Here is a 26,400-nt window from a genome sequence, read left to right as displayed (position 1 = left end):
AATAATGTGAAAATGATTGTCATTTCAAATGTATTATACATCTGTGGAGGGAAAAAAAGAGTTTGTACTCCCTCTCTTGTACATGCCTGAAAATGGAGTTAAGCCTCTGTGGATAGATGGATGGACAAAGGCATAATACATTTTCCATAAATAATGTGTTTATTCAAAGACTAACATGTTAATAGTATTTTTATTGAGATTTCTTGCTTGACTCCTGTGATATTAATGCACTGGGAACAGGACTTAACACACATAACAAAGTTCCTCTGATTTCTTTCATGAGTAAGCAAAAGGAAGACATTTGTTGACATGGGTTGGCTTTCTGATTCCATTTGGATGAAGAAGTCCAGTCCATGGTGGGACATTAATCACCCCATTTATAAGTCTTCCCTCATTAAAAGGAATCTCCTTTCAATTAGAAAATCATTGCAAGTATGGCTTTTGAAAAAAAACTATCATCAACACTTTGCACAATTAACCACCCATGTGTATCATCTTCACACAGCATGGGACAGAATAAGAGACTAAATGGCTAATAATCCATTTTTTTCCGTAAAGGAGATGCTACTCTGTTATTCTTCCATTTTTCTTTTCTTAACTGTTAGAAGTTTTTTTTTTCTGGAGGGGTTTTCTTTATTCTAATGAAGGGTTTAAGGACAGAGTGTGTTGTAAAGCCCCCTGATGCAAATTTGTGAAACTGGGCAACATAAAACTGCTGCAAGGATCCTGGCTTTGAGACTTGGTAGAAAACTTTCCCCAGAGTTCTTTGATCTCAGGTGAATGGACATAATGTCTAGCAGATGCAGATGCTTTTCCATTGCTCGTTTAAATGAAACATAATGAATACGTTTTTTAATTCACTTCACAAAAGATGGAGCCAACCACTTTGTAAATGAGGACTGTTAAAGATGTTATTGCTCATTACAAATATTATTTTACACCTTTTTATTTAGTTGAATGTTTTAGAAAAATTGTCTTGTTTCTGAAGATAATAGCACAAAGTGCCATTAAAACTACTTGATGTATGTGATACTCAAATTCTCGTAGCCAGTCTACAGGTAAAAATGTAATTAGCTGTCTTTATCACTAGGTGGCGCTTAGAACCCACTTCTAGACTTGCTGCTTCTCTGCACCAGTGGACAGTTCCATCTGTTCACATTATACTTCTTGATTTGTGTTTACAAAATGGAAACAAATTAGTTTAATTAAATAACCCTGCCAATCAAAGCTTAATTATGACTATTTCATGGTTCAAAGATTTGTTTTTATTTTTTATTTGTTTTTTAAATTTATCTCTGGCTCATGCAGCAAACCATGGACATCATGATTTGATACATAGCCGCTCATGAAACCTTTAAGGATTGTTTTGTTACTATTATGTAGAATAGAAATCAAATGTTAACTGCATTTTTGATGCTAAGAAGATAATTATGGGCATCTGCTGCATAACCTCACAGGAACCGTTATATTCCATTTTACATCTTACAGAATATCAGCATATCTTAAATTGTTCATCTGGCAGCAGTAGGTCACTTACTCTTGATCTTGATTATCAAAATGATTGAGGAAAGCGTTCAATTCAGTCTTGCATTGTTGTATTTATTCATGTGGGTTAGTGTTAGTGCCCTGTGTTTGCAAAGGGTTTCCTGTTCTCACTGCTGTACATTGCAAAACAGGTTTAAATGTGGTTTAGTGCTTCTATGCAAACATAAGGAACCAGACAAAGGAAAAAAAAAAAGTCAAACTCTCAGAGCTCAGAGAGAAAAAGCAGGTCAGAGGAAGATGCATCAGCTAACTGGGCAGAGCAGGATTGTTGATCTGATGTCCTGAGGAGGACAACTGCTGTATATCCTTGTAATCGATGGGTCTTTCCCCCAAGGGCCAAGTCTTTAAACTGAGGATGGAGGGGGTGGGGAGAGGAGATGGGTGGTCACTTAGCCAGCTGAAAGCAACACATGACGCCACACTCACACATGAGCAAAGCCTCGGTTTACTCAGGAATGGCCTGAATGGTAGTTGAGAGGGGAGTTTATCTAATAAGGCTGTGCAGTTAAGTGAGCTTGTTCTGTAAATGTCTGATCTGGTCCAAGTCAAACTTATCAGCCCCCAGTCCCTATTGAAGACACACACACACACACACACACACACACACACACACACACACACACACACACACACACACACACACACACACACACACACATCTGACTGGTCACATGACAATACAAACCACAGGGATCGATTAATGATTGGTGACATCATCACAGTGTCTGGATAGAGTTTCTGTCCCCGAGTGTAAATGGGGAGGGGATTCCCAGGTCGACCATCTGTATGCTTTAACTCATGGGCTGCTTTGTGACCTGCTGCTTTTTTTGGTTTCAAGTAAGCACTGGCTCAGAAAATAGATTAAAATCATATTTTTAGCAGGTTGTTTGCAGCCACATTTGCAATGTGGTGGCAACATTCATTTCATATTGTGTCATGTCACCGCAAAGCAAATGCCAACTCACCACCCATTGAGTTAGACAAACTTAGTGTCCCGTTGCTGTGTATTTATTTAAATGCTGTATTCCAAAACAGTTTCACTTTTCTTTTTTTTCTGTAAATGGCCATAAAAAATTTTTTTGTCCCTGTCACTCTTCTGCCAGGAGGAATAACTGCTGAAAAGATAATTCAGTGTGATTTACTCTGAATTGGCTTTTCAGCAAATTGTTAGTGCAAGTGGGTGTTGTATAAAGAGAGATTTGTTTTTGTTTTTATTTATTTTTATTTTTCTAAAAAGAGGAATTAAGCTAATATCAAGTTTGCTAATTAACATTATAGAAAAAGTACAGTGGAAACTGATGGGAACTCATGTCATTGGTTTTGCAAGTTTTTGATCATAAGCTGAGATACTGGACAAAATTTTGACCTGACTCATTGTGGCATAATTTTTCAAATTCATCCTCTGGGGGGGCATGAATGTCTGTGCAAAATTTTATAGCCATCCATTTTGTTGCTCTTGAAAGGTTTCTGGACATAACTCGAGCCAACATCACCATCCCTAGAGCCACACCACTAACATGGCTAGAAAAATAGATAAGAAAGAAGAAAAGTTAAATTATCTTTGTTCATTTACAGATCTTCTTTTATTCTACATTTGACCTCAGCTGTCGTTGTGGTTTATCCACTGCTTTAATCATTTTTGCTGCAAACAATCAGTCATGATCTTTGTTTGAGGAACCATCTATTTTTGCCCTGCAGATCTGTCTTTGGAGGCCAAACCAGGAAGAGGTGATGTCATGATGGCTATCGTTTACAATGCTCCAGCCCCCCCCCCCCCCCCCCCCCCCCCCCCCCCCCACCTCCACCCGCTCCCTTCTCTCCTGAGGTATGACCTCAGCCTGGGTGTACAGAGGGAGCATCTGCTTGATGATCTAGTTAGCAGGATGCAGGTTTGATCTGATGCAAGACATTACACTGGAGAGAGTCTTGTATCTGATGAGGGGGAAAATATTTGTAATCAAATAGGTCAGAAACAAGGAGACTAGTTAAAGGTTTATGCATATCCTTGTATAATTAAGTGCACTACTTTATGCCCCTTGATTGAACAGGATATGTTCCAGGCAACATGGAAATGCATTTGGCAAGAAGATCCAGCAAAGTACTGTATGCACTGCTTAAAAATGTGACCCTGACATTCTTCAGTGTTGCATGAGATACCTCAGTATTCTGTATCTGCAGTGCTTACTGCAATTATGATCTACCACAAGGTGTCCAGTCCACTGTAAAACATGTTATCAAATGAAATCTTTTGTCACATATAATTATTCCTTTTTTACCTTCTAGGTTTACAATAAGACTGTGAGATGCAGCAGAAAGTTCAGGGGAAAGCTAGTATGTGGACCTCTAGGCCTCTTACTATGAGCAAGGAGGTCCTCCCTCGTGGTTGCTAATTGTTAAGCGCTTTGGATGAAAGCACGACATAAATGGGAAAACTATTTTACCATTTATTTCTATCTGTTTGATGAAGGTAAAAGTGACAAAAAGGTGTCTTTAAAAGATGCAGAAACTTGCTTAGAGGGGAGCCAGTAAACCCAGTAAACTCAGCAGCTGAGTTCAGAGGAATCTTCAAAGGTATAAGATGTCAAGCACATTCATTAATCAAAGGGAAATGCCCTCGAGTGGACTCCAATCCTTTGCAAGGCGAGGCAGAATACTTGTGGGCAATTTAGAGTCTCATACTTCACTTGGCTTATATGTCTTTGGGAAGTGAGAGGAAATTCACAGAAACACAAATAGTACTGTAAAACACAGTATTGCAACATTAGGACAAAAAGACAGTACTTTAGTGAATAAATAACAAAGCCTCTGACGGTGCACCTGTAGAGTGAGGGACAGCTGGCCAAGATACAGGTGCACCAACCATGTGGCCACTCAGACACAAGTGTCTGCAGTTGGCTGAAGTTCAACGTGTCACCACCCCCTTGTGAAAAATGTGCCGCGACTGCTTTGACTGACAGCTGTGCTGTCCAGGGTTAACTGTCCCATCCAACAAGTGACTGTGACAGCTGCTGTCAGACACTTCCCCTCCCCAAGACCTGAGGACTTCCACTCTCTAAACCAAGAGAAGGGGAGCAGGGCAGACCACCCTCTACACCGAGTTCAGAAAATCTCCTTTCTGGGGTTGAACAGAATTGTGTATGTGACAGTTGTGGGGAGGTCGCAGACACAGTCCTCAAGGGGGTCTCATTTTACACAGTGGATTTAAATTAGAAGTACTGCATTATCTGTTGATGAGGCCACTGATCAAACCTCCAAAAGACCTGTGAGAACAATCAATCAAGGGTCTAAGATACAATAAGAAAGTGTCAGATAAGGCTGCCCAGAGTGCATGTGACTTATAAAATGCCTTCACTGGATGTAAAAGGACAAATCTCAACTACAAAAAGACAAAGCAGTGCGCACTTAGGACTTAAGGTGGTGTCACCCTCTGATTGGTGCATCCTCTGTCTCTGTGCAATGAAGGTAGAAGAGGTAAACCAAGAGCCCCTGGAGACAGCATTCAAATATTACCACCCCCGACATTATTTCTAGAAGGACTTGCAAAAAGCCATGCCAAATGAACCACCCGTTTGAAATGTGAGCTGACATGATGCACTGCTGCCATGCTTCACATTGCTGCAAAAAAATCAAAGGGCCTGCCAAGAGCCCTCGGATGGCAAAATGAATTGCATGCGTGAAGGAGTGTCATCTAAACACGTATGTCAGTCATCGTTGAGCATTTCAACCCCGTGCTAATTCATGGAAGTCTGTGGTGTTAATGTTGTAATCAATCCTAACCCATGAGTCCACTCTTCCTCGGCCTGGTTAGAGACAGGCAGCGCTCCAAGGTTTCTAAATGGCTCTGGCTCAGCGTTAACCCTGACCCTCATATCTCAACCTCATACACTCTCATATCTGTGCGTTAAGTGTAGGTGGTGTCAGGCCCTGCCCAAAGGTAACAAAATCCACTAACTGCACCAGCACCTCTTAAGTGGATTAAATCAAACATAATATAACGTGTTAATTAGTGAGCTTTAGAGGTGTTGGTAGGTGGATTTAGCAGATGTTTCGCCATGTTTCCAGTCAGTTTCCCAAAATGTCAAACTGTTCCTTTAGAATGAAATGTTTGTGCATTTTTTTAACCTTATATTATCCCTTTCTTCGTATTGTAACTTTACTGTTTACTCCATCTTGTCCATCCCCGAAGAATGATCAGTCCTCTGTTGCTTTTTATGAAGTTTCCTCCCCTTTTTCCTTATCCAAAAAGCAAGTCTAAGGATAGTAGGAGTTGTATATTGTAGCATCAGTATATTGTAGCATCATCTCTTTAAAAAGAAAGAAAATAAATCTGTTTTTGTGTATTTGGTATATGATTAAAAGGCAAATGGTGGCACATAAAAATCTGTGCCTAGCTCTGTTGTGATAGTTATAGACATGTTAAAAGTCCAGTCAAGGCCAAGATTTTCCCAGACTTTAACCTGACAGAACAGGATTAGTGGTTTAAACTCCTAGGGTGCCATTTTCACACCTGCAGGTCAGTTCATTTGTGTCAGACAGAGGAGGAAAAATGATTCTTTGTTGGCTTTCAATTTTGTAAACACAAAACTGCAGATATCTTTTATTGGGACAGTTCTGGCAACTGATATCATGTATCATCAGTGCTACATGCACCCAGTGGGGAACTCAAATTCCAAGAACCATACCATGTAAGAATTAATCTTTATGGTTTTTTCTTTGTTTGTAAAAAGCCAAAGTGAACACAAACCGGATCAGGAAAGCAACCTTAGGTGATGCGATGTCTGAATTCTACTTAACTCTCTTTACAAGTTTATTTCTTGACATTTCCCAGTATAGTCTGAGTAAATTCTCAAGTTGTTCCGTGAGTTTTATTGTCACTGCAGTGCACTGACCATTTACGATCTCCTGCCAGCTTTTGAAACCAATGAACACCACCAGTATGAGGGTGGGTCCAGCTAAGCCAGAGGCAGTGCAAAAGGTTGCTGTGCCATCCAATGGGCACAGCTTCATGTCTGCAAACTGCAGCAGATCCACAGTACACCTGGCTGCCCCTCAGTTTGGAAGTTGAATACAGGCTGAAGTCTTTCAAATTCTTGTAATGTTTTTAGCTACATTTTAAATACTGGAATACCAAAATAGAAATCACATGGTTGTGATGAACCTATCTATTACATCTCCCCGTGCCTTCTCATGGCTTTAGATCCACAGGGTACTTATCTCTTTCAGCTCCAGGTGGCCAAAGGTTGGCTCCAGAAGTGACATGTACTAAAAGTAAGTGTTAGACAGCAGAGAGATGGGAAGGAGCTGACCCCTCTGTTGGCCTTTTCTCCTCCCCATCATTGGTTGGTGTCCTGCTGTGGTGGTTCAACAATGTGGGCTGTCTTCTAATTGCATCCACATTCAGTTCTTATCATGAGCAAGGCCAATCTAAAGGTTTCTACAGAAACTTCTTTGTGTCTGTTCATAACATGTATGAGCACATAATTTGTTATTGCTTTTACCAAGATAGCAATATTACGTGAGAACAATTACAGTAGGATATTGCCAGTACAGTATCAGCTGCTATTGCCATTACAAAAAAGAAGGACCCTTTGTATAAACATTTGGTTAGCTTCCCTGCTACTGATATAACAATACTGTAAATGCATGAGCAAGGTAAATAAGCAACGGTTAATGATTTTCATTAGTGGTCACATAAACCAGATCCCAGCAACTCCATTGCTGAATTTGTGTGATGTGAAATGTAATTTGACTCGTGTTATCCACTTTAAAAATGCAAATATTTGCATTGTGCCTGTTTTATGTGCTGTATAAACAAAACAGCCAACACCCTGCTGCCAGGTAATCAAATTTACCATTGTAAAGAACAGAAGTTCCAACTGTCTAATCTGTTGTTGTTGTTGCATTTTATATAGCAAGACAGTATTACAAACAATGACCACACTGAGGCCTACCCTCTAAATTTTAGACTTATTATATAGGCCAAAAAATAAATAAAGGATTCATCAGTACTCCACCAGAATTTTATTCCTGGCAGTGTGAAGAAGGCTTTGAAACAGCATGTTTTGGTGTCCCAGCAAGAATCCTGGGTATAAGTATGTTTTTGCAGTTCTCAGCTCCAGAGTTCCTTTGCTGTGTAATTTCAGTAACTAGTATAGCACATAGTAAATAAAATATATATATTAAAAAAAAAAATCCCAGACCTGTTGACAACGAAAATAACAGCTGGTTACAGCCACATAGTTCTCCTTGATATTTGGGTGTTAATTCCTTGACATGCAGAAAAAATGGAAGAAATTTGCTAAAGCACAACTTCACAACATATGCTAAATATAAACTGAGACAACTGAGGTTTGATTTTAGCTCAGAGTCCCTCTACAAATTCAGGGCTACACACTATAGGATCTGTTTTAGTTGATCTTTTGCTTTCTAACAAATTTTCAATTCAGTCAGACTTTGTAGACCCAAATGATATGAAGTAAACCTCGGATTTTTGAGATCTGTGGGCCTCTGGGTCAGTTGCCTGGCTTTGCCCGGTTGGTAATCCAGCCTTGACTTTGTTGCTTTTAACCACCAGTTGTATTCCCATGTTACATGCGGCACAAATATCAAAGTAAAATTATCTTTATGAGAACATTACTGGTTGATTACACTGTTATTATGAGATAAAATGCCATAAAGCCTGATAGTTTGAATAAACTGAGGAGCCTCTTCTCTGTAGCAACAGGACTGTAAAATGTTTGTGGTCTAATGAATGTGCAGCTGCCTAATGTGCGTGTCTGTGTCAGTGTGTGTGTGTGCGTGTGTGTGTTAGAGGGGAATCCTTTTAACTAAAAAAGTTTGGGGAGCCTTCCCTATATTCCTACTCATCATCATCATCATCATCACCGACCCTCCCTCCCCCCTGCTCGCACTGTTTTCCCAGATTTATTCACGTGCAGCTCGCTCCCGCCTTACTCAGACATTCTGTCGCCAGCGCCGTGACGTCACCTGCGCCAGGAGCCTCCTCCGCTCGGAACGGTTTCCCTCCGCCTGTCCTTCAGATAATCTAGTCCCCCCTCACCGCGGCAACCCTGAACTTGACTGATGAGCTCCTGAAACACTGAAAAAGCTTCTTTTGTTTCCATCACATCAGTGGAGTTTTTTTAAAATTATTATTATTAAGAATTCTATTATTTGACCCAATGTTTCTTCGTTGCTCTTAAGTATTTAGAGTAAGTCAGAGCTTATTAACACTAAATAATAATATTTCTGTTGTATTCATCATAAGAAACGCTTGTGGTGTATGTTAGTCAGTACTTAATTATTGATGCCATGTGCTTGTATGTAGGGCTTAGTTAATAAGTCATGGACAGGAAATTAAAAGGCCGCTGTTATCAGTATTAACTAAACGTTTTCATCCATTTTCTAAGCAAAAATGGGGGAAAAAGCAGTTTCCCTTTTCTCAAATGTGGGATTTAATACTTTTAAAGTGGACATATTTAGGTTTTGGTCTGTTGGTTGGACTGTGCAAATTGACAACAGGCATTTTACACTATATTCTGACATAAACCAAACAATCGCTTAATCAAGAAAATAATCAGCAGGTTAATTTATTTATTGCAACTGTGTTTTATGGCATTTTGACATTCTTATTTCTGTGTAAGTGTATTTTTAGCAATAAAATCTCCTTGACTTTTTAAAATGAAGTTATTCTTGTGCTCTGAGACGACTTCCTTTTTTTGACTCTTATTATCAAGAGGAATTCACCTCTTCATCTCGGTTTTGATCAGATAAAACATAACCTTCTTAGATGTAACTCCCAGTATGAATGGACTGATTTAGCTCACTTCTGAGGAAATGACACTTCATGTCCTCTGCTGCTGCTGCACTGCCTGAGTGCTATTTCCATGCATTATCATGCAATATTAATGAGATGGTCTGAATACCTGTTGGAAGTTTTGCTCTTGACATTGCAAAATTATGTCTCTATATACCCACTGGAGGAAAGACCTGCATCAGGTCTGAGCTCGTTGTGTGTGTGTGTGTGTATGCACTATTGTCTTGAGGTGAGAAGTTGAAATGATGGCATGTGTAAGCATGCTCCTGTGCTCACCCTGTTCCTTCACACTTTTGTTCTCCCTACAGCATAAATAGTGCTTATCAAGTCACAGTCAAAGCAAAGCGGGAACTGAGAGTCAGGCTTAGTGCGGTGCAGTTCACTACAGATAAACCACCAAGTCGATTGTCTGTCAGTTTAAACTACTACAAGAGCTTATTTGGCCCAAGTTTGAAGAAGAAGAACTGTTAGATTTAGTGAGAACAGAGAGAGGGAGAATGAATGAATGTTTCTAAACAGGCCATTTTATGGTCGGTGTAGCCTTTGTTTGAACCTGACAATCTACTAATTAGTGTTTTGTTCAATCTTTAAGTCCCCATTTAAGATGTGTTTGTGGTATTTTGAATTTGAAGAGGTACCAGGTCAGTGGGAGTTTAAAATCAGATTAAAAAAAGGCCTTAAACTCTCATTGTGCATTTGCTGGTAGAAAACAGTGAAATGAGACAATTATTTTATATTTTGCGTGGATGTTCTGGGAGCCTCTGAAGTGAACAGACCCCCTCTCTGCCCATTTTAACGGGCAAGTTTGCAGCAACAAACCCAAACATCTGAAAAGACACTCTCCTTCGAAATCAGAGAGGGCAACAAAAAAAAAAAACCCGCATTGTTTCACAGTTACATAATCCGTTTCCGCACGGTGAACGAAGATATTAGATGTGTGAAAAGTAGGTCTTGTTATTGTCGGGGCTGCATCCCGCGGCGTGATACTGGCGCTCAGCGGAGGGTGAGACGGCTCCGCGACTCACTGACGCCAGGCCGAGCAGACCGAAGACAGGCAGGGAGAGCACACAGGAGGAGACACACATACACACACATACACATACACACACTCACAGAGAGAAAGAGAGAGGGCTGCAGTGAAAGAAAAGGTACTGTAAACTTTTGTTTTCATTTTTAACTTTGCTAAATGAAAAGTTTCCGTGTCTGTATTTTCGCTCGTAATAGTGTGCATAGCACTGTTTGTAACGAAATAGACCCTGGTGGTTATCAGCTCAACAGTGTATCTAGTTGGCAGTTTTCAAACTTTTTTTTTTCTTCTTCCTTTTACGCACGGTATCTGACTGGGGTTGCAGATTTAGCCACATTTTCATGAAGGTGTAAAACTAATTGTTCAGGTTACGTGTTAAAAGCAGCAGTGTGTTGATAAAGCAATATCCTAATCTTGTAATAATCTAAGATAATTTACAGTTTTGCTGTAGTTTACAGTCAGTTCCAGTAGGACGGCTGTAGAAAGACTGCTTTTGGACACTGAAAACACCATTAATTGTGCTCAAGTCTCTCCAAAGCATCCATCATACAAGCACTTGTAAACTCTGTAGTGGCTTCAGCAGGGACTATATGTTGTTCTGCTGCTTTGAAAGACACATGGTGTAGGGCGTTAGGCTACAGGATGTGAATTGATAGATAATTTTTTGTGTGTGTTAAACACCTTTTCTTGACGAATAAACGGCAGTCTAATTGTTGAAATTGCCCACCATAACTTCCTAAAGCCCAGGATGATGACTTCAGATCGCGTGATTTGTGTGTCCAACTGTGAGAGATATTGACTTTAGAATAATATAAAATCGAGATAAGAAACAAACCCTGGCATTTTAAGAAGCACGAAACAGCAGATACTTAGCATTTCTACTCGAAAAATGATTGAAGTTATCAAAACTGTTGATTTAATTTTCTGACAATCAACCACTTGATTTATCGACTAATCCTTTCATCTTTGTACTATAGTATATAAACTAGTGGTATAGTCGTTAATGCATTGTTTAGGGCTTTCTGGTTTGTTAAACTATGGCATATGGATTGATGGGTGGTCTTATTGTAATATACACTCAATTAATTATTGTTTGATGCGACTAAAAAAAGTGTAAAAGGAACAAGGAAGTATAAATGCAGTATAATACCCTGCCCTGGTTACAGATCTACACATGCCATACCTTTACATCTCACTGTTTTCATTACTGTACTGTCTTCACTGAGGCTATTTGGACTGGTGCACTGGCGTGGACCTGTGTCCCATGTGTGTGTTTCTAGTTATACCAATGTGTTTATGAATCTGTGTGTCTGTGTAAGTGTTCATGTGAGAGAGGGAGAGAGGAAAAGGGTAAGAGAGAGACGTACAGCAGCTAAGGCTAGATCTCCTGACATTATTGAAGATGACATATCAGATTACCCAAAGGACAGGAATTTGTCCTTGTCTGTGATTTACTTCCAATTGTTTTTATTGTCGTGCATTCTCAAGGCATGCAGCTTTAAGTTCTGTTTGAAAATTAAACAAATGCTGTTTCTGTAGGATTGAAATGAGGATGAAGGCTCTTTGATAAATGGAAGTGCAGATATAGTGGACTTTTATGAGCTTAATTCCCTTTTGTATACATACAAAACATAGCACACTATTTATTTGCCTCTGTATACCTAAGTCTGTCCTTACAGACTTGTTACTATCTCGCTATGTGTGACTGTAGCAAAGGCAAAAAACTACTCAACTACAAGGTGTAAATATAGGTTAGTGGCATTCCTGTATCCAGAGAGTCAGTCACAACAGTAGTGAACAACGTCAAAACCCTCCTGTGTGTCTGTACGGTCAGAACAACATAGCCTGCCATGTGTCACGGTGAGGTGTCCACCCTAACACAACACTAACCCAACACTGAGTGCCAAGCATGGTTGAGATAGCTGCTTGAAACCCCATGTGTTGGCTAGTTACGTCTACAGTCATGTGTGGACTGGTGCGTCGGGGGACATAAAGAATCTGATCCCAGTTCAGCCCCTCTGAAGTCTGCACAATACTGACCACAGAGTTTTTCTGCTGTTTTCTGTGTCGTACCTGAAGTGATGTGATAGCTTGTTTTCACTCACTTGTATTGTAGTGTAATCTTTACTAGGCCAGAGTTGTGTATGTGTTGGTGTTTGTGAAGAAAAGTGACCCCAGTGAGTTTAAGGTCAATGGCATGTCTGGTCACTAAGGGCAACACCTCACGTCTCACTGTGGTTATTTCAAGCTTCGCTCTTAGACTGTTGAATGTGACTGAAGTGGCTGTGGCAAAAATCAGCATTTTCTGGTTATTAGGCCTGGCTATTGAACCTCAATACTTTCTTTAAACAGGACAGGCTGACATATCAGCCAGTATTAGGTTATTGGAGACATAGTACTGCAGATGTTTGCCAATAATTACAAAGAAATTGCAGTAAAGAAATTCTAAATGTATGTTGATCTTGTAAGTTTATACACCAGAGAGCACTGACAGGTTTATTTTTCAACTGTAAAATGTCTCACTCATTACATATTTTTCATATAATTCTTCAATAACAAAAATTGAGGAATCCTTCTTAAATATTGGCTCTAGTATCAAAAATTGTCAAATTCTAAAATCTGGCTTCAAATGTCGTGTCAGATTTGCAGTCTTGTGTGAATTTTCTTTGATCACATAGTATGAATAAAGACGGATTAAATAAAGATTTTGCCAATTTTAGACCATTTTGTTCAGGCAAAGTTCTTGTGCAGCTGCTTTTATTTATACAACATTTAACATTTGAGAAGGTTGAATTCTTTTGGAAAACGAATAAAAGAGTTTTTGTTGAAAACATGGCTACAAGAGCTGCAACTCACAATTCATTTCTGTTAACTGATCTGTTGATAACTTGCCCGATAAATCATTTAATCTATTAAATGTCAGAATATAGAGAAACATGCTCATCACAGTTTTCCATTGCTTAAGGTGGTGTTTGTCTAACTGGTTGTCGGAAACTATCATAACGGTACAAGTATTGAAATTTCAGACCTTATTTAATAGCTAATACGTCAAAGGGATATTGAACTTCCCTATAGCTCCTTTTCTAGGGATGCTTTCATGCCTCATGGCTGCATTGTCATGATTTGTATTTGTGAAAAAGCATATATTGTGTCCCTGTAGTGTCACTATTTACTTAGTAATGACCCTTGAAGGCAGTTAATCCAGAAGTACTCAGTGAAGAGACCAGATATATGAGTGTTCTCAATCTCTCTCTCTCTCTGTCCAAAACACTCAGCCTGTCTTAGATCTCTGGCTTCACCTTCACTCTCTTTCTCTCTCTCTTTCTCTCTTTGCATCATTCCCCCTTTATTTCTATCTCTTTCCCTTTATCTCTCTCTCTCTCTCTCTCTCTCTCTCTCTCTCTCTCTCTCTCTCTTCCTGCACTCCCCTGTTTATAGCCAGTGACTCCATTGAGCGGGGGCTAATGGAGGCCCCATCCAGGACCCTGCTGATAAATAATGTAGCTTCTTTATAATGCTCCGTCCCCGGGGAGGGTCCAGAGAGCATCATTACTGCCTCCTCATCCTACACAGCCCAGGCCTAAATTGATTAACAGACACTGGAGTGGTGCAAAATGATCCATGGGGCTAGTGTAGTGGCTAACAGCTCGCACCAGGTGGGTCAAAGCCTCCGCCTGTCAGTGTCGCATGATCCCACTCTGTGCTCCCATTAGCCTCACTCTCTGCCCGATTGGCTAACTGATGGCCATAACAAGCTACCGCTAATGCAATATCGAGAGAGCGTCGCTTGGATATGGCTGTAGGGAATGTCAGGGGTTTTATGGAGCTGTTGTGTAAATGACGGTGTGTGCAGGCATCTGTGTGACTGTTCATGAGACACGCGCTATGACTCTCAAAGGCTGATGATTACGTACAGAGCCGCCAAAAATGTATCTGTCCCAGCTCGCCATTTGTGCAGGTTTGCTGGTTTTCTTTGCCGAGTGTGACTGCGAAGTGTAAACAACGCCTCTGACCTTTTCCACTCTTTTTCTGATGTTTTAGTGACCAAACACTTAATCGGTTAATCAAAGAAATAATCAACAGATTAATCAATAATGAAAACGTTACATGGCAGCCCTTGACCAATTCAGTTTACTACTTTTCCTGTGTTATGAATTTAATTAAATACATTTTTGTTTTGGGCTCTTGGTTGGACAAAACAAGCAATTGAAAGACGTCACCTTGTGCTCTGGGAAGTTGTAAAGGGGATTTTTCACAGATTCTTGACAGCTGTTCCAGCTGGAAATCAGCTGAGCCAATCAGAGCTTTGTAGGTGGGATAAAGAATGAGAATGTCATCTTCCTGGCTCAGAGTCAGAAAAATAGCTTCATCCATAAAAAAAAAAAAATAGCGCCACAAAAATGGAAACAGGAATGGATGAGATCAGCACAGCTGTACAGTTAGTTGAGAGACGGCCTTTAAATCTACATTTTTTTATCTGCATGGTGCATGCAAGATTAACTTCTATTAACTATAAACAGAAATCAGCTAGCGTTAATTCATTTCAGTATGTTTATGATTTGTGGTATTTGTGACCAACTGAGACTGAAACTTTTCTCTGAGCGAAGAGTGATGGAATCAAGATCTTTCATGGTGACAAATTGTGTACCAGAATTTTAAACAAAGCGCTTTTATTTTGATTAGATCTGAGATAAACTTATTGTATTCAGAATTAGTTTTGACAGCCAATTTTCAAAACGGCCTTCATGTGAACACTAGTTCTATTTAAAGTGAAAATTTTCAGCGAATCATTTGGAAAGCTGGCGTCCAAAAAGCCTGTTTATGTCATGCAGACATCCTAGTCTATACATAGGCACTGGAACAGGGAGGCACAATGGCGCTTTTATATTTTGACTGCCTCTCAGACAAATCTAAACTAGCATTGTCCAAAGAAGCAGCACAAAGCCATATCAGACTCTTTAAATAAGCATGTGGTCAGGCCACCAGTCAGATATTACTGACTGTCAGGGTTGAAAATATCCAAAAGATATGGTCTCCAGCTGCAGCTGAATGACAGCAGAGGATTGTGAGGCCTGCTTCAGATGTTATAATACAGAACTTTCTGCAGTCTTCCATCTGAAATGGATTAAAGCTTGTCTTTATGCAGCTAGTCTTGAACTTGTGCTGATAGTGTGAGCTGTCACCGGGAGGCCATCAAAGCAGCTCTGTGGCTGGTAGTGGATCAAAACGTCTCCCTCTGTGTCTGGATGGTGACCCTGGTACAAACATGATGTTGCTGGTTTTGCCTTTTGAACTGTATGTTTTATTGTTATGCTTCACATTCAGCTCTTAAGAATGTGTTTTGCTTTGTGCGAAGATGCGCTGAGCCAATTTTGCATCAGACGCCCATAATACCCATTCTGAAATCAAGTGAACTGCTGAATCTGCATCATTACAACTGTAGTCGGGCAGGACCAATGTTTTTGGGAATAGCAATAGAAATGCATCATAGCTTCAGGGGCCAAAAAAGTAAAGGTAGGTATCAAAAGTTGGGTCAGATTTGCAGTCTTGCTTACTTGATCAGATGGCTTCTTTTGTTAAGTGAAAAAGAGGCTTTCTATTTATCTGTTTTGTTTGTTCAGTTTTAAATGTATACATTTTTTAACACCTATGAAAACCTTTTAAATATACAGTTCACTGTGTTTTTTTTATTTGGTTGAGTTTCTGTCTCTTATCTCTATCATGTTGCCATTGGATGTAATGTAGACCTCCAGCATAAAAAAATATGTTTTTGAAGGCCCAGGGATCTTGTGATGGAAATTAATTTTTTATTTTCTGATGTTTTGTTCACAAAATAGTAATTTGATTCATAAAGCAAATAACTGCAGATTTATCAATGATGTAAGTAATCGTTTGTTGCAGTCTCACTTTTCATGTCAATGTCCATCATTAATAAAAAGAATAATTTATATATGAAGTTTCAGGCAACGTCACAGAACTCTGATTGCTTCAGTGACCCAGCTTCTGACCCATTCTCCTCCACTTGTTATTCATGTTTTACTACAGATAAAAGAGAGAGGTCAAAGTTGGCTTGATTTTAGGAAATTAGCATTTTTCTTTCCCACCCCACACCTATGGAAAAACCTGTAGGTCTCAGCAAGAGGAAGTGATGTCAGCGATGCCGCTGCCGTGCTTGAGATGACTATGCAGCCTGTTTCCTGTCTCTCTTATGGGTTGTTCATATGATGCTAGCAGTGTGCAGTATCATAATGTGGTCTTGAGACATGAGAGACATCAGTGTTGAGATATGTTTTCCCTCCATCTCACACGATCAAACACGTACACACATATAGACACACCCTAGTCCACCCGTATGTCCCCTCCCTCATATGTTTGTAGTTCAGTGTCACTTGTGATTAGCCAATCTGATTTCAGTGGCTAAGTGCAGTTGCAACTTGCAGCTTACCAATCAGTGTGGTTCGCCGTAGTAGGTGTCCAGAGCTTCCACAACACACACACACACGCATTGTGAACAGCACCTGTTCTCATCAAACTTCCCTGCCCGTTTGTCCGTATGATGTAGCCCACACATGCAGTAGCTGACAAAGATAGAAATCGCTATTCATCCCATAATCTGAAGGGCCAAGAATAACTACAGAGCAGTCTTAATGATGTATTTGTTCCTGCTCGCAGGAAATCCAATATACTGCAGGCTTTACTGTCAGAGAGTGATGCATCCTCAACCGTGAGTCAGTACGGATAAAAGGTGGTGGATTTCTGACAAGCTGTTTATTTGATTGTGGGATTGCATCTGAACATTCATGTGCAGCCAAACCTCAGCCATAACTATGTTTTATCTCCCTAATTGCATTCAGGAAAACTTGAAAAGAAGGTGGAACTGGGAGAGCTCAATGCGCTCTTGTTTTCCCTTTTAAGAGCTAGAATGCGTGCACCTCCTGGCTACTGAATTGCTCCTGTGGGACCCAAGTGAATGGGCACATTTATTCCTGGGGTCCACATGCACTTCCTTTTTATTGTCCCACACATTGCCAGATTCCTGCCCAATACCAGTGTTTGTTGGTTGTTGGTGTTAAAAGCTTCGGAGAACGTTTGCCTCAGCAGGCTGCTCATTCAAACTCATTCCTCTAAAATCTGAATAATCTTTGCATACCTCACATACGTATACTTTGACTTACAGTTAACAGTTGTGAATTATGAATTCTGTCCTGATAATGATTAATCAAGAACACAATCATCAGATTGATTGATAATGAAAATAATTTGATTTTTAATTAACAAGTTGTTAAAAGGCGTATTGATGTTGTGCTGGCTTAATTAAACAGCATAAAAAACATGAAGAGAGAAGTTGTTCACACATAACTCCCTAAAAAAACTCCCTTCAGCGATGTCAAACATTTTCTGGCTCTAACTTCTCAAATATCAGGATTTGTTGCCTTTGTCAGTTTTATGTTATGTTATTGTAAACCTGGCTGTGGTAAAGCCACAGTTCTCTTACATTTTATTGGAAAACTGATTTATTGATATTGAACAATGAAATGATTATTGATTAATAAAGAAGATTTTCAGTAAACTGAATATTCTTAGGTTTTGTGATGGTCAGACTCTTCCAGGATTACATATTTAGTCATCCAAAGAGTGAATCAGTTGTTAATAATTGCAGTCCAGGTTGTATAGACTGCGCACAGTCTGTGAAGTCCTTTGCTGTAAATGACTTTAGTGGGTGGCGGTAATGTGACAAGCCATACGGACAGGAAGCTATCTGCAGAATGCCTGGTTGGTACTGATGTTCATGGGAGGTCGTCCGTTGTAACTCCTCTGCCAGTTTCCCAGAAGTCATGACTGACACGGCTGTAACAGCTATAACCGACATCATCGCCTCATCAGAAGTTTCTCTGGTGAGACATCAGCACTAGTGAAGTAAAAGGAGAAGAGGCTAACGTTCACCACAGTTGCAGGAACTTAGTGAGAGAAAAGATAGAGCTGGTTTCATGAGAATTGTATTTTAAATCTCTTTTGAAGGAGATTTTTACAGATGCTAACTTGCCTCTCCTTTTCTTCTAGTAAGTGGCTGTCAAGAGGACCTGATTTGACTTCTTGGAAGCTGAGGATTATCTGAAACTCTTAAAAAAACCACTCAAGTAATATATCACCCTTTGTCTTCTGAGACTGGACTGTCCCCCATCACTGCTCACACTTTCTTTTGGACAGAAGGGAGAGGGGAGGAGGGCGGCTTGTCCATCATGAATGTCACCTCACTCTTCTCCTTCACCAGCCCGGCGGTCAAACGGCTGCTGGGTTGGAAGCAGGGAGATGAGGAAGAGAAATGGGCAGAGAAGGCTGTGGATGCTTTGGTTAAGAAACTGAAAAAGAAGAAAGGAGCCATGGAAGAGCTGGAGAGGGCTCTCAGCTGTCCAGGTCAGCCCAGTAACTGTGTGACAATCCCCCGCTCTCTGGACGGTCGGCTGCAGGTGTCCCACAGGAAAGGTCTGCCGCATGTCATTTACTGTCGGGTGTGGCGCTGGCCCGACCTGCAGTCCCACCATGAGCTGAAGGCCCTGGAGTGCTGCGAGTACCCCTTTGGCTCCAAACAGAAGGATGTGTGTATCAACCCTTACCACTACAAACGAGTGGACAGCCCAGGTGAGTTCCTGCAGAAGTAATTAGGGATGCATGCATCGGTGCTGATACAACCTTACCATATTACATACAGATCCTTTATGTTTCACACCTCAGTTCAACTGAAGAGTCAGATTCAGTATCTGGAGAGAGTTACAGAAGCTGAAGAATCAGTGCATCCAAAGAAACACATATGCATGAATGGTGTAAAATTAAAAACTTTCTGAATTTGTGTTTAGAGATATACTGGCCTTATGGTCTGCACATGTTTTATTAACAAGGCTGATAGAAAAATTTCACCACATTACGTCCATTGTGAAGAAATGTTGCCTTTGCCTTTGTGTAGTAATAATCTTTATTTTGTATAGAACATCCCAAAACCCAAGTTACGAAGTGCCTTAGACAAGGCAGCAGATGAAAGACAGCAAGTTAAAATGTAAAATGTAAATTCTAATCAAATACATAAAAAACTAACTATGTGCAATACAAGAAAGAGTAGAAAAAAAAGCCCCGAAGGAAAAAAAAAAAAAAAATGACACTGACCCAGCCTTCTTTATTACCTTGGGCAGGTCATTCCTGAGCCACGGGGCCTTGACTGCAAAGGTAGTGGAAAAACAAGACAAATCAAACACTATTTGGCCTCTTACTAAACAGAAAGTGAGGGTCAGCTGACTAGATAGAAACAGCTGTGTGCAGAGTGTTAAGTGTGTAAAGGGCCAAGTGTGTGTGTGTGTGCATGTGTGTGTGTTCGTTCATGTGTGTGTGTAGCAGGAAATTCCATCTGGGGAAGAATAAGGGCTTTGTTTTGGGCATGCTCTGAACTCATTTATGCACACATGTAGACACACACAGGCACACAGACGCGTACTTACACGTGTGCTACTAAAACGAGGATACACACACACCCATGACTGCACGCACAGTTTCTCTGAGGATAGCTGGGACAGGAAGCCAGTCACCCGCACACAATGGGAGGAAAGAGTTGTTGCCTGCCTTGCACATTTTTTGTTTTAGACAGGGGCCTAAGGTGATTCAACCCAAGAGCACCTGTCTGTCCACACTACACCCCCTCCCCTTCCCATCTACCCCAACACTACCCGCCTACACACACACACACTTCCTGTCAATCTCCCTTCACTATTCTACCAAACACCACAGCTGTCCGCCAGCTCCACTTATAACCTTTGAAATAAACTGCTACACTGATGCACTGGCCCAGTGAAGCACACGCGGCCTACCTGCAGGAACACTGACAGCAGTGCGGGCCCCGTCTAAAATTTCAGCACCAGCTTTATTTATCTGCACAAGTATTTATAGACACAAGTGGAGCATATCTCTGTGGTTTCTATGTACTGCACCTGAATAGCCCTCACATCAGCCAGGATATTTACCCTAAGTGATGAATTCCTCACAAATGGCTCGCCTCAAAATGTCTTTTCTGAGCAGAAACCTGAGAATCTGGGCCAGATACTGCTGGCTAAGACCAACAGGCTGGAAGCTGACATTTTAAAAATGCAGGGACATCTGCGCTCAGAATGTTGAATCATAAAAAGTGCCAGAAAGACATTTATTTATTATCGTGGGTTCAAATAACTCAGTTCTTACTCAGATTGTATGTTCAGGTTTGGATGTGCATGAAAGTACACAGCGTTTTCAGTGCTGAAATGATTAGTACATTAATTATTAGATTGTCAGAGATAGATTAAGTTATTTATTAAATCCAGTTGTGGTGTCACAGAAGCCAAGTCACACAAATCACTGAACAATAACAAGAGCTTTAAAAGCCCTAAGTGCCACATCAGTGTTTTGTTTGCCTAAAAGTAGATACATTTTTAAAAGGATTTCTAAATTTAACTTCCCTATGCACTGGAAATCATATGGGATTGGCTAAAATATTGCCAATGGATCAAAGCATCCTGTTTTAACCATTTTTATTTCTCCCTCCCCAGTGCTGCCGCCTGTGTTGGTACCGAGGAACAGCGAGTTCAACGCCAAGCATACAATGCTCCCTCGCTTCCGCAATCCTCTACAACAGAACGAGCCGCACATGCCCCAGAATGCCACTTTCCCAGAGTCCTTTGCTCAGGCCAACACCATGCCCTTCCCGCATTCACCGGGAAACAGCTACCCGAACTCACCGGGAAGCGGCAGCAGCGCCACCTTCCCTCATTCACCATCCAGCTCGGACCCCGGCAGTCCATTCCAGATGCCAGGTGAGATGCAACAGTAAATTATCTTCCACTTGTCTTCCCTTTCCTCTGTGCTGAACAGCAACAACTCACTTGTCTTTGTTCTGCCCCCTTCTTGATGCAGAGACTCCCCCTCCTGCCTACATGCCCCCAGAGGAGCAAATGACTCAGGATTGCCCCCAGCCAATGGACACCAACCTCATGGCTCCACCCTTGCCTCTAGAGAGCAACAACCGGGCAGGTAACCATGGCAGTTACTATTTCTCACACACACACACACACACACACATCCTTGTGTTCATGGTGATATCATCCACATAAAGCTGTCTGCACCTGCTCACCTTGATCTGCAGGTGCAACGATTTCTGGGAAGCATGGTTGTTTTTAAAGTTTTTTTTTTTTTTTTTTTTTTATTTCTCTCGAGGTTGAACTCCAAATGCAAAAAAAAAAAAGAAAGAAAAATCTTAGTGGGGTTGTTATGCCATGTCCTGATAAAACCTGAACAGTGTGTGGAAAAGGATCTGCTAGTTTACAGTGAGCCCTCGTCTGTGGGTGCAAGCCCAGGGGAAGCTCAGAGACTCAGCAAATTAAGCCAGGCCTCAGAGTGGTTTTATGAGGCCTATAAAAGCTGGGGCTTATGTCATCTCTGCTGGTGGTAATGACTGGAAACTCGTTAATGATAAGATTCACTAATTACCTCCGACTTTCAGATCTGAAGTGTGGTGCAATAATTGTTGCTATCTCAACTTTGTGGTTTTGCCTTTATTATGTTGGGCATACACATCTGAGCGCAGCATTCATGAATTTGTAATAGAGCATGCTATGGACATGTATTGAACTTTTTTTTTTGTTGTGTAGTAATACAAACGTACACATTAGGTTGATTGTTGAAACCAAGGAACATGGTGCTATTTCTAATAAGAAATCTGGGGGAAGAGAAGTGTAGCCAGATGGTTAGATACAAACCTCCCAAAAAAATTAATGATAAAATCATGACTCATACTGTCAAATGTAAACATCCATCAGTCTATAGACTAGCATTCTGTATTACACTCTGTCCTACTATACTTACATAGTTAGTACACACAATTTTCCTATGCAGTGAGGGATTATTGCTAGTATTCCAAGTTCTCTCACTTTTGATTTTACTGTCAAATACAGTAAGTGTTTTTGATCAGTGGTTTACACTTTTCTGTTTGTAACCCCTCATAACAAAGTCTGTGGGTCTACAGATTGATTGCATGGCAAATCAGGAGTGATTTTCCGGTCTCAGAATAATGCTTAGAGGCCTGGGGAGGTAAACTATACAGTATTTCAAAGGAAATGTGTGAAAAACAATTGTGTGTAACAGAATTTTGTTGTTTTTCCATTTCAAAGTGTGATAATTATCATTCAGCTTCTTGTTGGGATCCAGACCCTCTGGTTGGGAACCACTGATTTACATAATTTGGCTTAGTTGTTGGTTTGTTTACAATCTGTCTGATAGTCTTACTGGCTCATGTTTCTTGCCTTGTCAGACCTTGTGGTAGCCGTGTCACCATGTTCCCGGACCTCAGCAATTTCTTTGTTGAGCACAATGTTATTAGAACAGATAAAAACAAAGGACAAAATAGAAATAAGACCCAAATTATAAGAAACCTTAAATGTTTAATTTTCTTTGTAAATTGGTTAGAGACTGCCCTGTTTCACCAAAGCGTTTGCGGTTAAATCATTTTCATGTCACTTTGCTGGACTTTCGTCTGAACTTTTCCACACCTGATCCACTAAATATTTGTACATTTTTATCATCGTGCACTCAAGGCCTAGAGATTCTGCCCACACATGGTGACAGCAGTAGCGGGAAGAACTGTTGAAATGTTTGCCTGAAGTGGGAGTATGGGGAGTTTTTGAGTTCTTTTCCACAAGCTGCATCCTGTACAGGGGAGTGGGTCTCTATTGTAGGCCAGTTCTGGGAAGAGGACAGACAAAACACACCTGCTAGCCAGTACCACCCTACAGAGGAAGTTTGGGAGAAGTATGTGCTTAGATAAACATGATTTATTCCTCTCTCTCAGAGAGGGTGAGGCCAGCTGGCACTGGCTTGCTCTGAGATACCAGGCACAGAGAGCATGGCCAGATCCCTTCTATTGACTGTTGGTCTGCTCAATAAAGGCTGGAACACAGACCACAGACAGTTTGCATGCTTTAGGATGCATCTGCATTGATTTTGGTCAGAGTAAATGTACACAAATGTAGCCAGAGGGTCCTATATGTTAATTCAAATTATTGTTACAGGCTACAGGGGACAATTAGGAAGAAATAATTGCACCGATGAGTAAGATTTACATCTGAGCCTCTGCTGGCATCACTGAATCCTGGCAGCTTCTCTGCACAGAGGATCCTTAAATGTGCATTAAATGTGTCTCCTTCTGTCTCTGCATGTACAGTGTACTCGGCTCACTCTCTTGTTTCCTGCACAGATGTGCAGCCCGTGGCCTATGAGGAACCCAAGCACTGGTGCTCTATTGTTTACTACGAGCTCAACAATCGTGTCGGAGAGGCGTTCCAGGCTTCCTCTACCAGTGTGCTTGTCGATGGCTTCACAGATCCCTCCAACAACCGCAACCGATTCTGTCTCGGCTTGCTCTCCAACGTCAACCGCAACTCCACCATTGAGAACACTCGGCGGCACATTGGCAAAGGTGCAGTATGCAAACCCCATCAATGACTACGATGCACTGACTTTTAGCAGACGAGACTAAATCAATTCATTTTGTCAATAGGGATTGGGATCTGGAGCAGATCTGAACAATAACAACAAATTGAGAGAACGTTTTAGTGTATTGATTTTAAAGTGACCACTGCAATGTTTTTGGGGCTCTTGTTTTTCCTGATGACATAACAGCTTTGCTTCCTCAGGTGACCTAACACTTTGTCCTCTCCTTCTTCTCAGGTGTCCACCTGTATTATGTTGGTGGGGAGGTGTACGCAGAATGTCTGAGTGATAGCAGTATCTTCGTCCAGAGTCGTAACTGTAACTACCACCACGGCTTCCATCCCACAACTGTATGCAAGATTCCCAGCGGCTGCAGCCTGAAGATTTTCAACAACCAGGAGTTTGCTGAGCTGCTGGCCCAGTCCGTCAATCACGGCTTTGAGGCCGTTTATGAGCTCACAAAGATGTGTACCATTCGCATGAGCTTTGTTAAGGTAGGCTGGTCAAACAGAGAAGAAAAAACAAGAATAGTATGTATTTTTTGCACCTAGGCAATTATTCAACTTAAATCTCAGCATTCACATTGTACAGTCCAAATAGTATGAAATGAATAAGTTTTTAAAAAATGAGCAGAAAGAAGAAAAGTTGTGTCCCCGTCCTTATCCTAAACCATGTTTTTCCCATATGTTCCAGGGCTGGGGAGCAGAGTACCACCGCCAGGATGTGACCAGCACACCCTGCTGGATTGAGATTCACCTGCATGGTCCCCTGCAGTGGTTGGATAAGGTGCTAACCCAGATGGGCTCCCCCCACAACCCTATATCTTCCGTCTCCTAGGCTTCAGTGTCCTCATCCCTGTGGCTGTCCACACTCCAGCATTTTGGTCTAAGTAACAAGAATAGGGGCTAGCTGGTCCCAGACTGGTTTGTGGTTTAGTCAGTAACTGGGGTTTAGACTAAAACACAGGCTGATCTGGGACCTGTAGGGTTGGGCAGGTTGTTAAATGGGTTGGTTTGTTCTCTACTTGAAGGACGTCTGAATTGGGCACATTCACAGACTGGGAGAGGAGTAAGTAAGGTGAGCGTGATGCAACTGGAAGATACTTGATCTTTGTGACCAACTGTAATAATTAGACCATCACACTCATCATGATGCAAATATCCTCCCTGATCTTGCTCCCACAATGTCTCTTTTTCATTGTTCTATTATTCTGACTCATAACTAGTTTGCATCTAAATATTCCCTCGGAAATCCAGATGTACGTGTGTAGTTGAAATAATTATGGGACATTCCAGGTCACCGAAATTGCAGTTGGCGGCTGTTTTCTGTCTGACTGCAATGAGGTTGGCATGAAATGTACTTACGACATGTACAAAGTTAGCAGGGACTTGGATGATGACCAGTATGACTGAAAATTTTAATCATCTCCAGACACTTAAAGAAGTATGCTGTTTCCTCATAGTGTTCTTTTTTAGTTTAATAAATTAAAGCAGTGCAAAGTTATCATGAAAATGAAATCCCATATTACAAATCATGAAAAATAATAGGAGGGCAAAATTTAAGGGGAGTTTGAGAGTTTAGCGTGGGGTTTAGTGTGGGGCATGGCACTAAAAGGGCATTTCAGACATAAAAGACTAATGTTTAAGTGTTGCTCATCTTGTGTTACACTCGTGTTTCAAATGAATTTTAAGAAAATAAAGAATAGTGTTTAGATATTCACTATTAGAATATGTGCTGTGCAGTCTGGTTTTGCAAGGCATAGTTTGGTTAGTGTAGTGTCACACATTTAAGACTGGTAGCTGAACATCATATGAAGCAGAGGCAAAAACAAGTGCAGCTTAGTTGGTCACTTGCTGTATACTCTGCAGCAAAATCAAATGTGTCAAAGACAGAGTCACATTGAGGACATACATATTTCAGTGACTGTGCTTCATTCTCTTATTACATTGACTGAGCAGAACTTGTTAAATGACTGTTATGGGAAAATGTTGAGCATTCAAATTTTAATTGTTGACAGAGAAAAGGGTATCAGTTACTGATGTCCCAATATGATTTTTTTTTTAATAAATTGCAGATTTTGCCATTTAATTCTTTTATGCTTTGAGCAATCCTCTTTGCTGTTAAACTGTTGTACTCTTTACATTCTTTTTGTATTTTTGAACCTGTTTTCTGTTTAGTTTTCCTTTTTTTTGTCTGCACTTTTTGTTTTTATTTTTGTTTTTCCTTCTTGTTTCCGTTTTTGCTCAGTAAAGCTCCCAGAAAAGCAGTTTTATTCCATGAATATCAAGTCTCTACTGGAAGATTCAATAAATTTGTTTCATTACTTGCATTATGTCTGTCTCTTTTATGAACACTGTCAGGGCATGCGTTTGTGTGTCTTTGTGACCCTGTCTGTTTAATTACAGGCCACCCATACTAAGAAAATATGCATCATGGTATTGTCAGGGACTTTCAAAAACATCAACCACTGTGTGTGTGTGTGTGTGTGTGTGTGTGTGTGTGTGTGTGTGTG

The 26,400-nt window shown here is 40.7% G+C and overlaps 1 protein-coding gene across 1 annotated transcript; it reads left to right on the top strand.

The window, feature by feature from the left end:
• Nucleotides 1-10,373: 10,373 nt before the first annotated feature.
• Nucleotides 10,374-26,205, top strand: smad1 (SMAD family member 1). The gene is made up of 7 exons (XM_041036570.1): nucleotides 10,374-10,509; nucleotides 18,450-19,028; nucleotides 20,954-21,217; nucleotides 21,318-21,434; nucleotides 23,653-23,874; nucleotides 24,126-24,382; nucleotides 24,582-26,205. The coding sequence occupies exons 2-7, from the start codon at nucleotides 18,629-18,631 to the stop codon at nucleotides 24,723-24,725; spliced, it is 1,404 nt and encodes a 467-aa protein (XP_040892504.1). The 5' UTR covers nucleotides 10,374-10,509; nucleotides 18,450-18,628; the 3' UTR covers nucleotides 24,726-26,205.
• The last annotated feature ends 195 nt before the right edge of the window (nucleotides 26,206-26,400 follow it).

Source organism: Toxotes jaculatrix, chromosome 4 (genome assembly GCF_017976425.1).
Source record: "Toxotes jaculatrix isolate fToxJac2 chromosome 4, fToxJac2.pri, whole genome shotgun sequence".
Lineage (NCBI taxonomy): Eukaryota > Metazoa > Chordata > Actinopteri > Toxotidae > Toxotes > Toxotes jaculatrix.
Note: the sequence above shows the minus strand (reverse complement) of the source record. Positions and strands in the feature narration are given on the sequence as shown.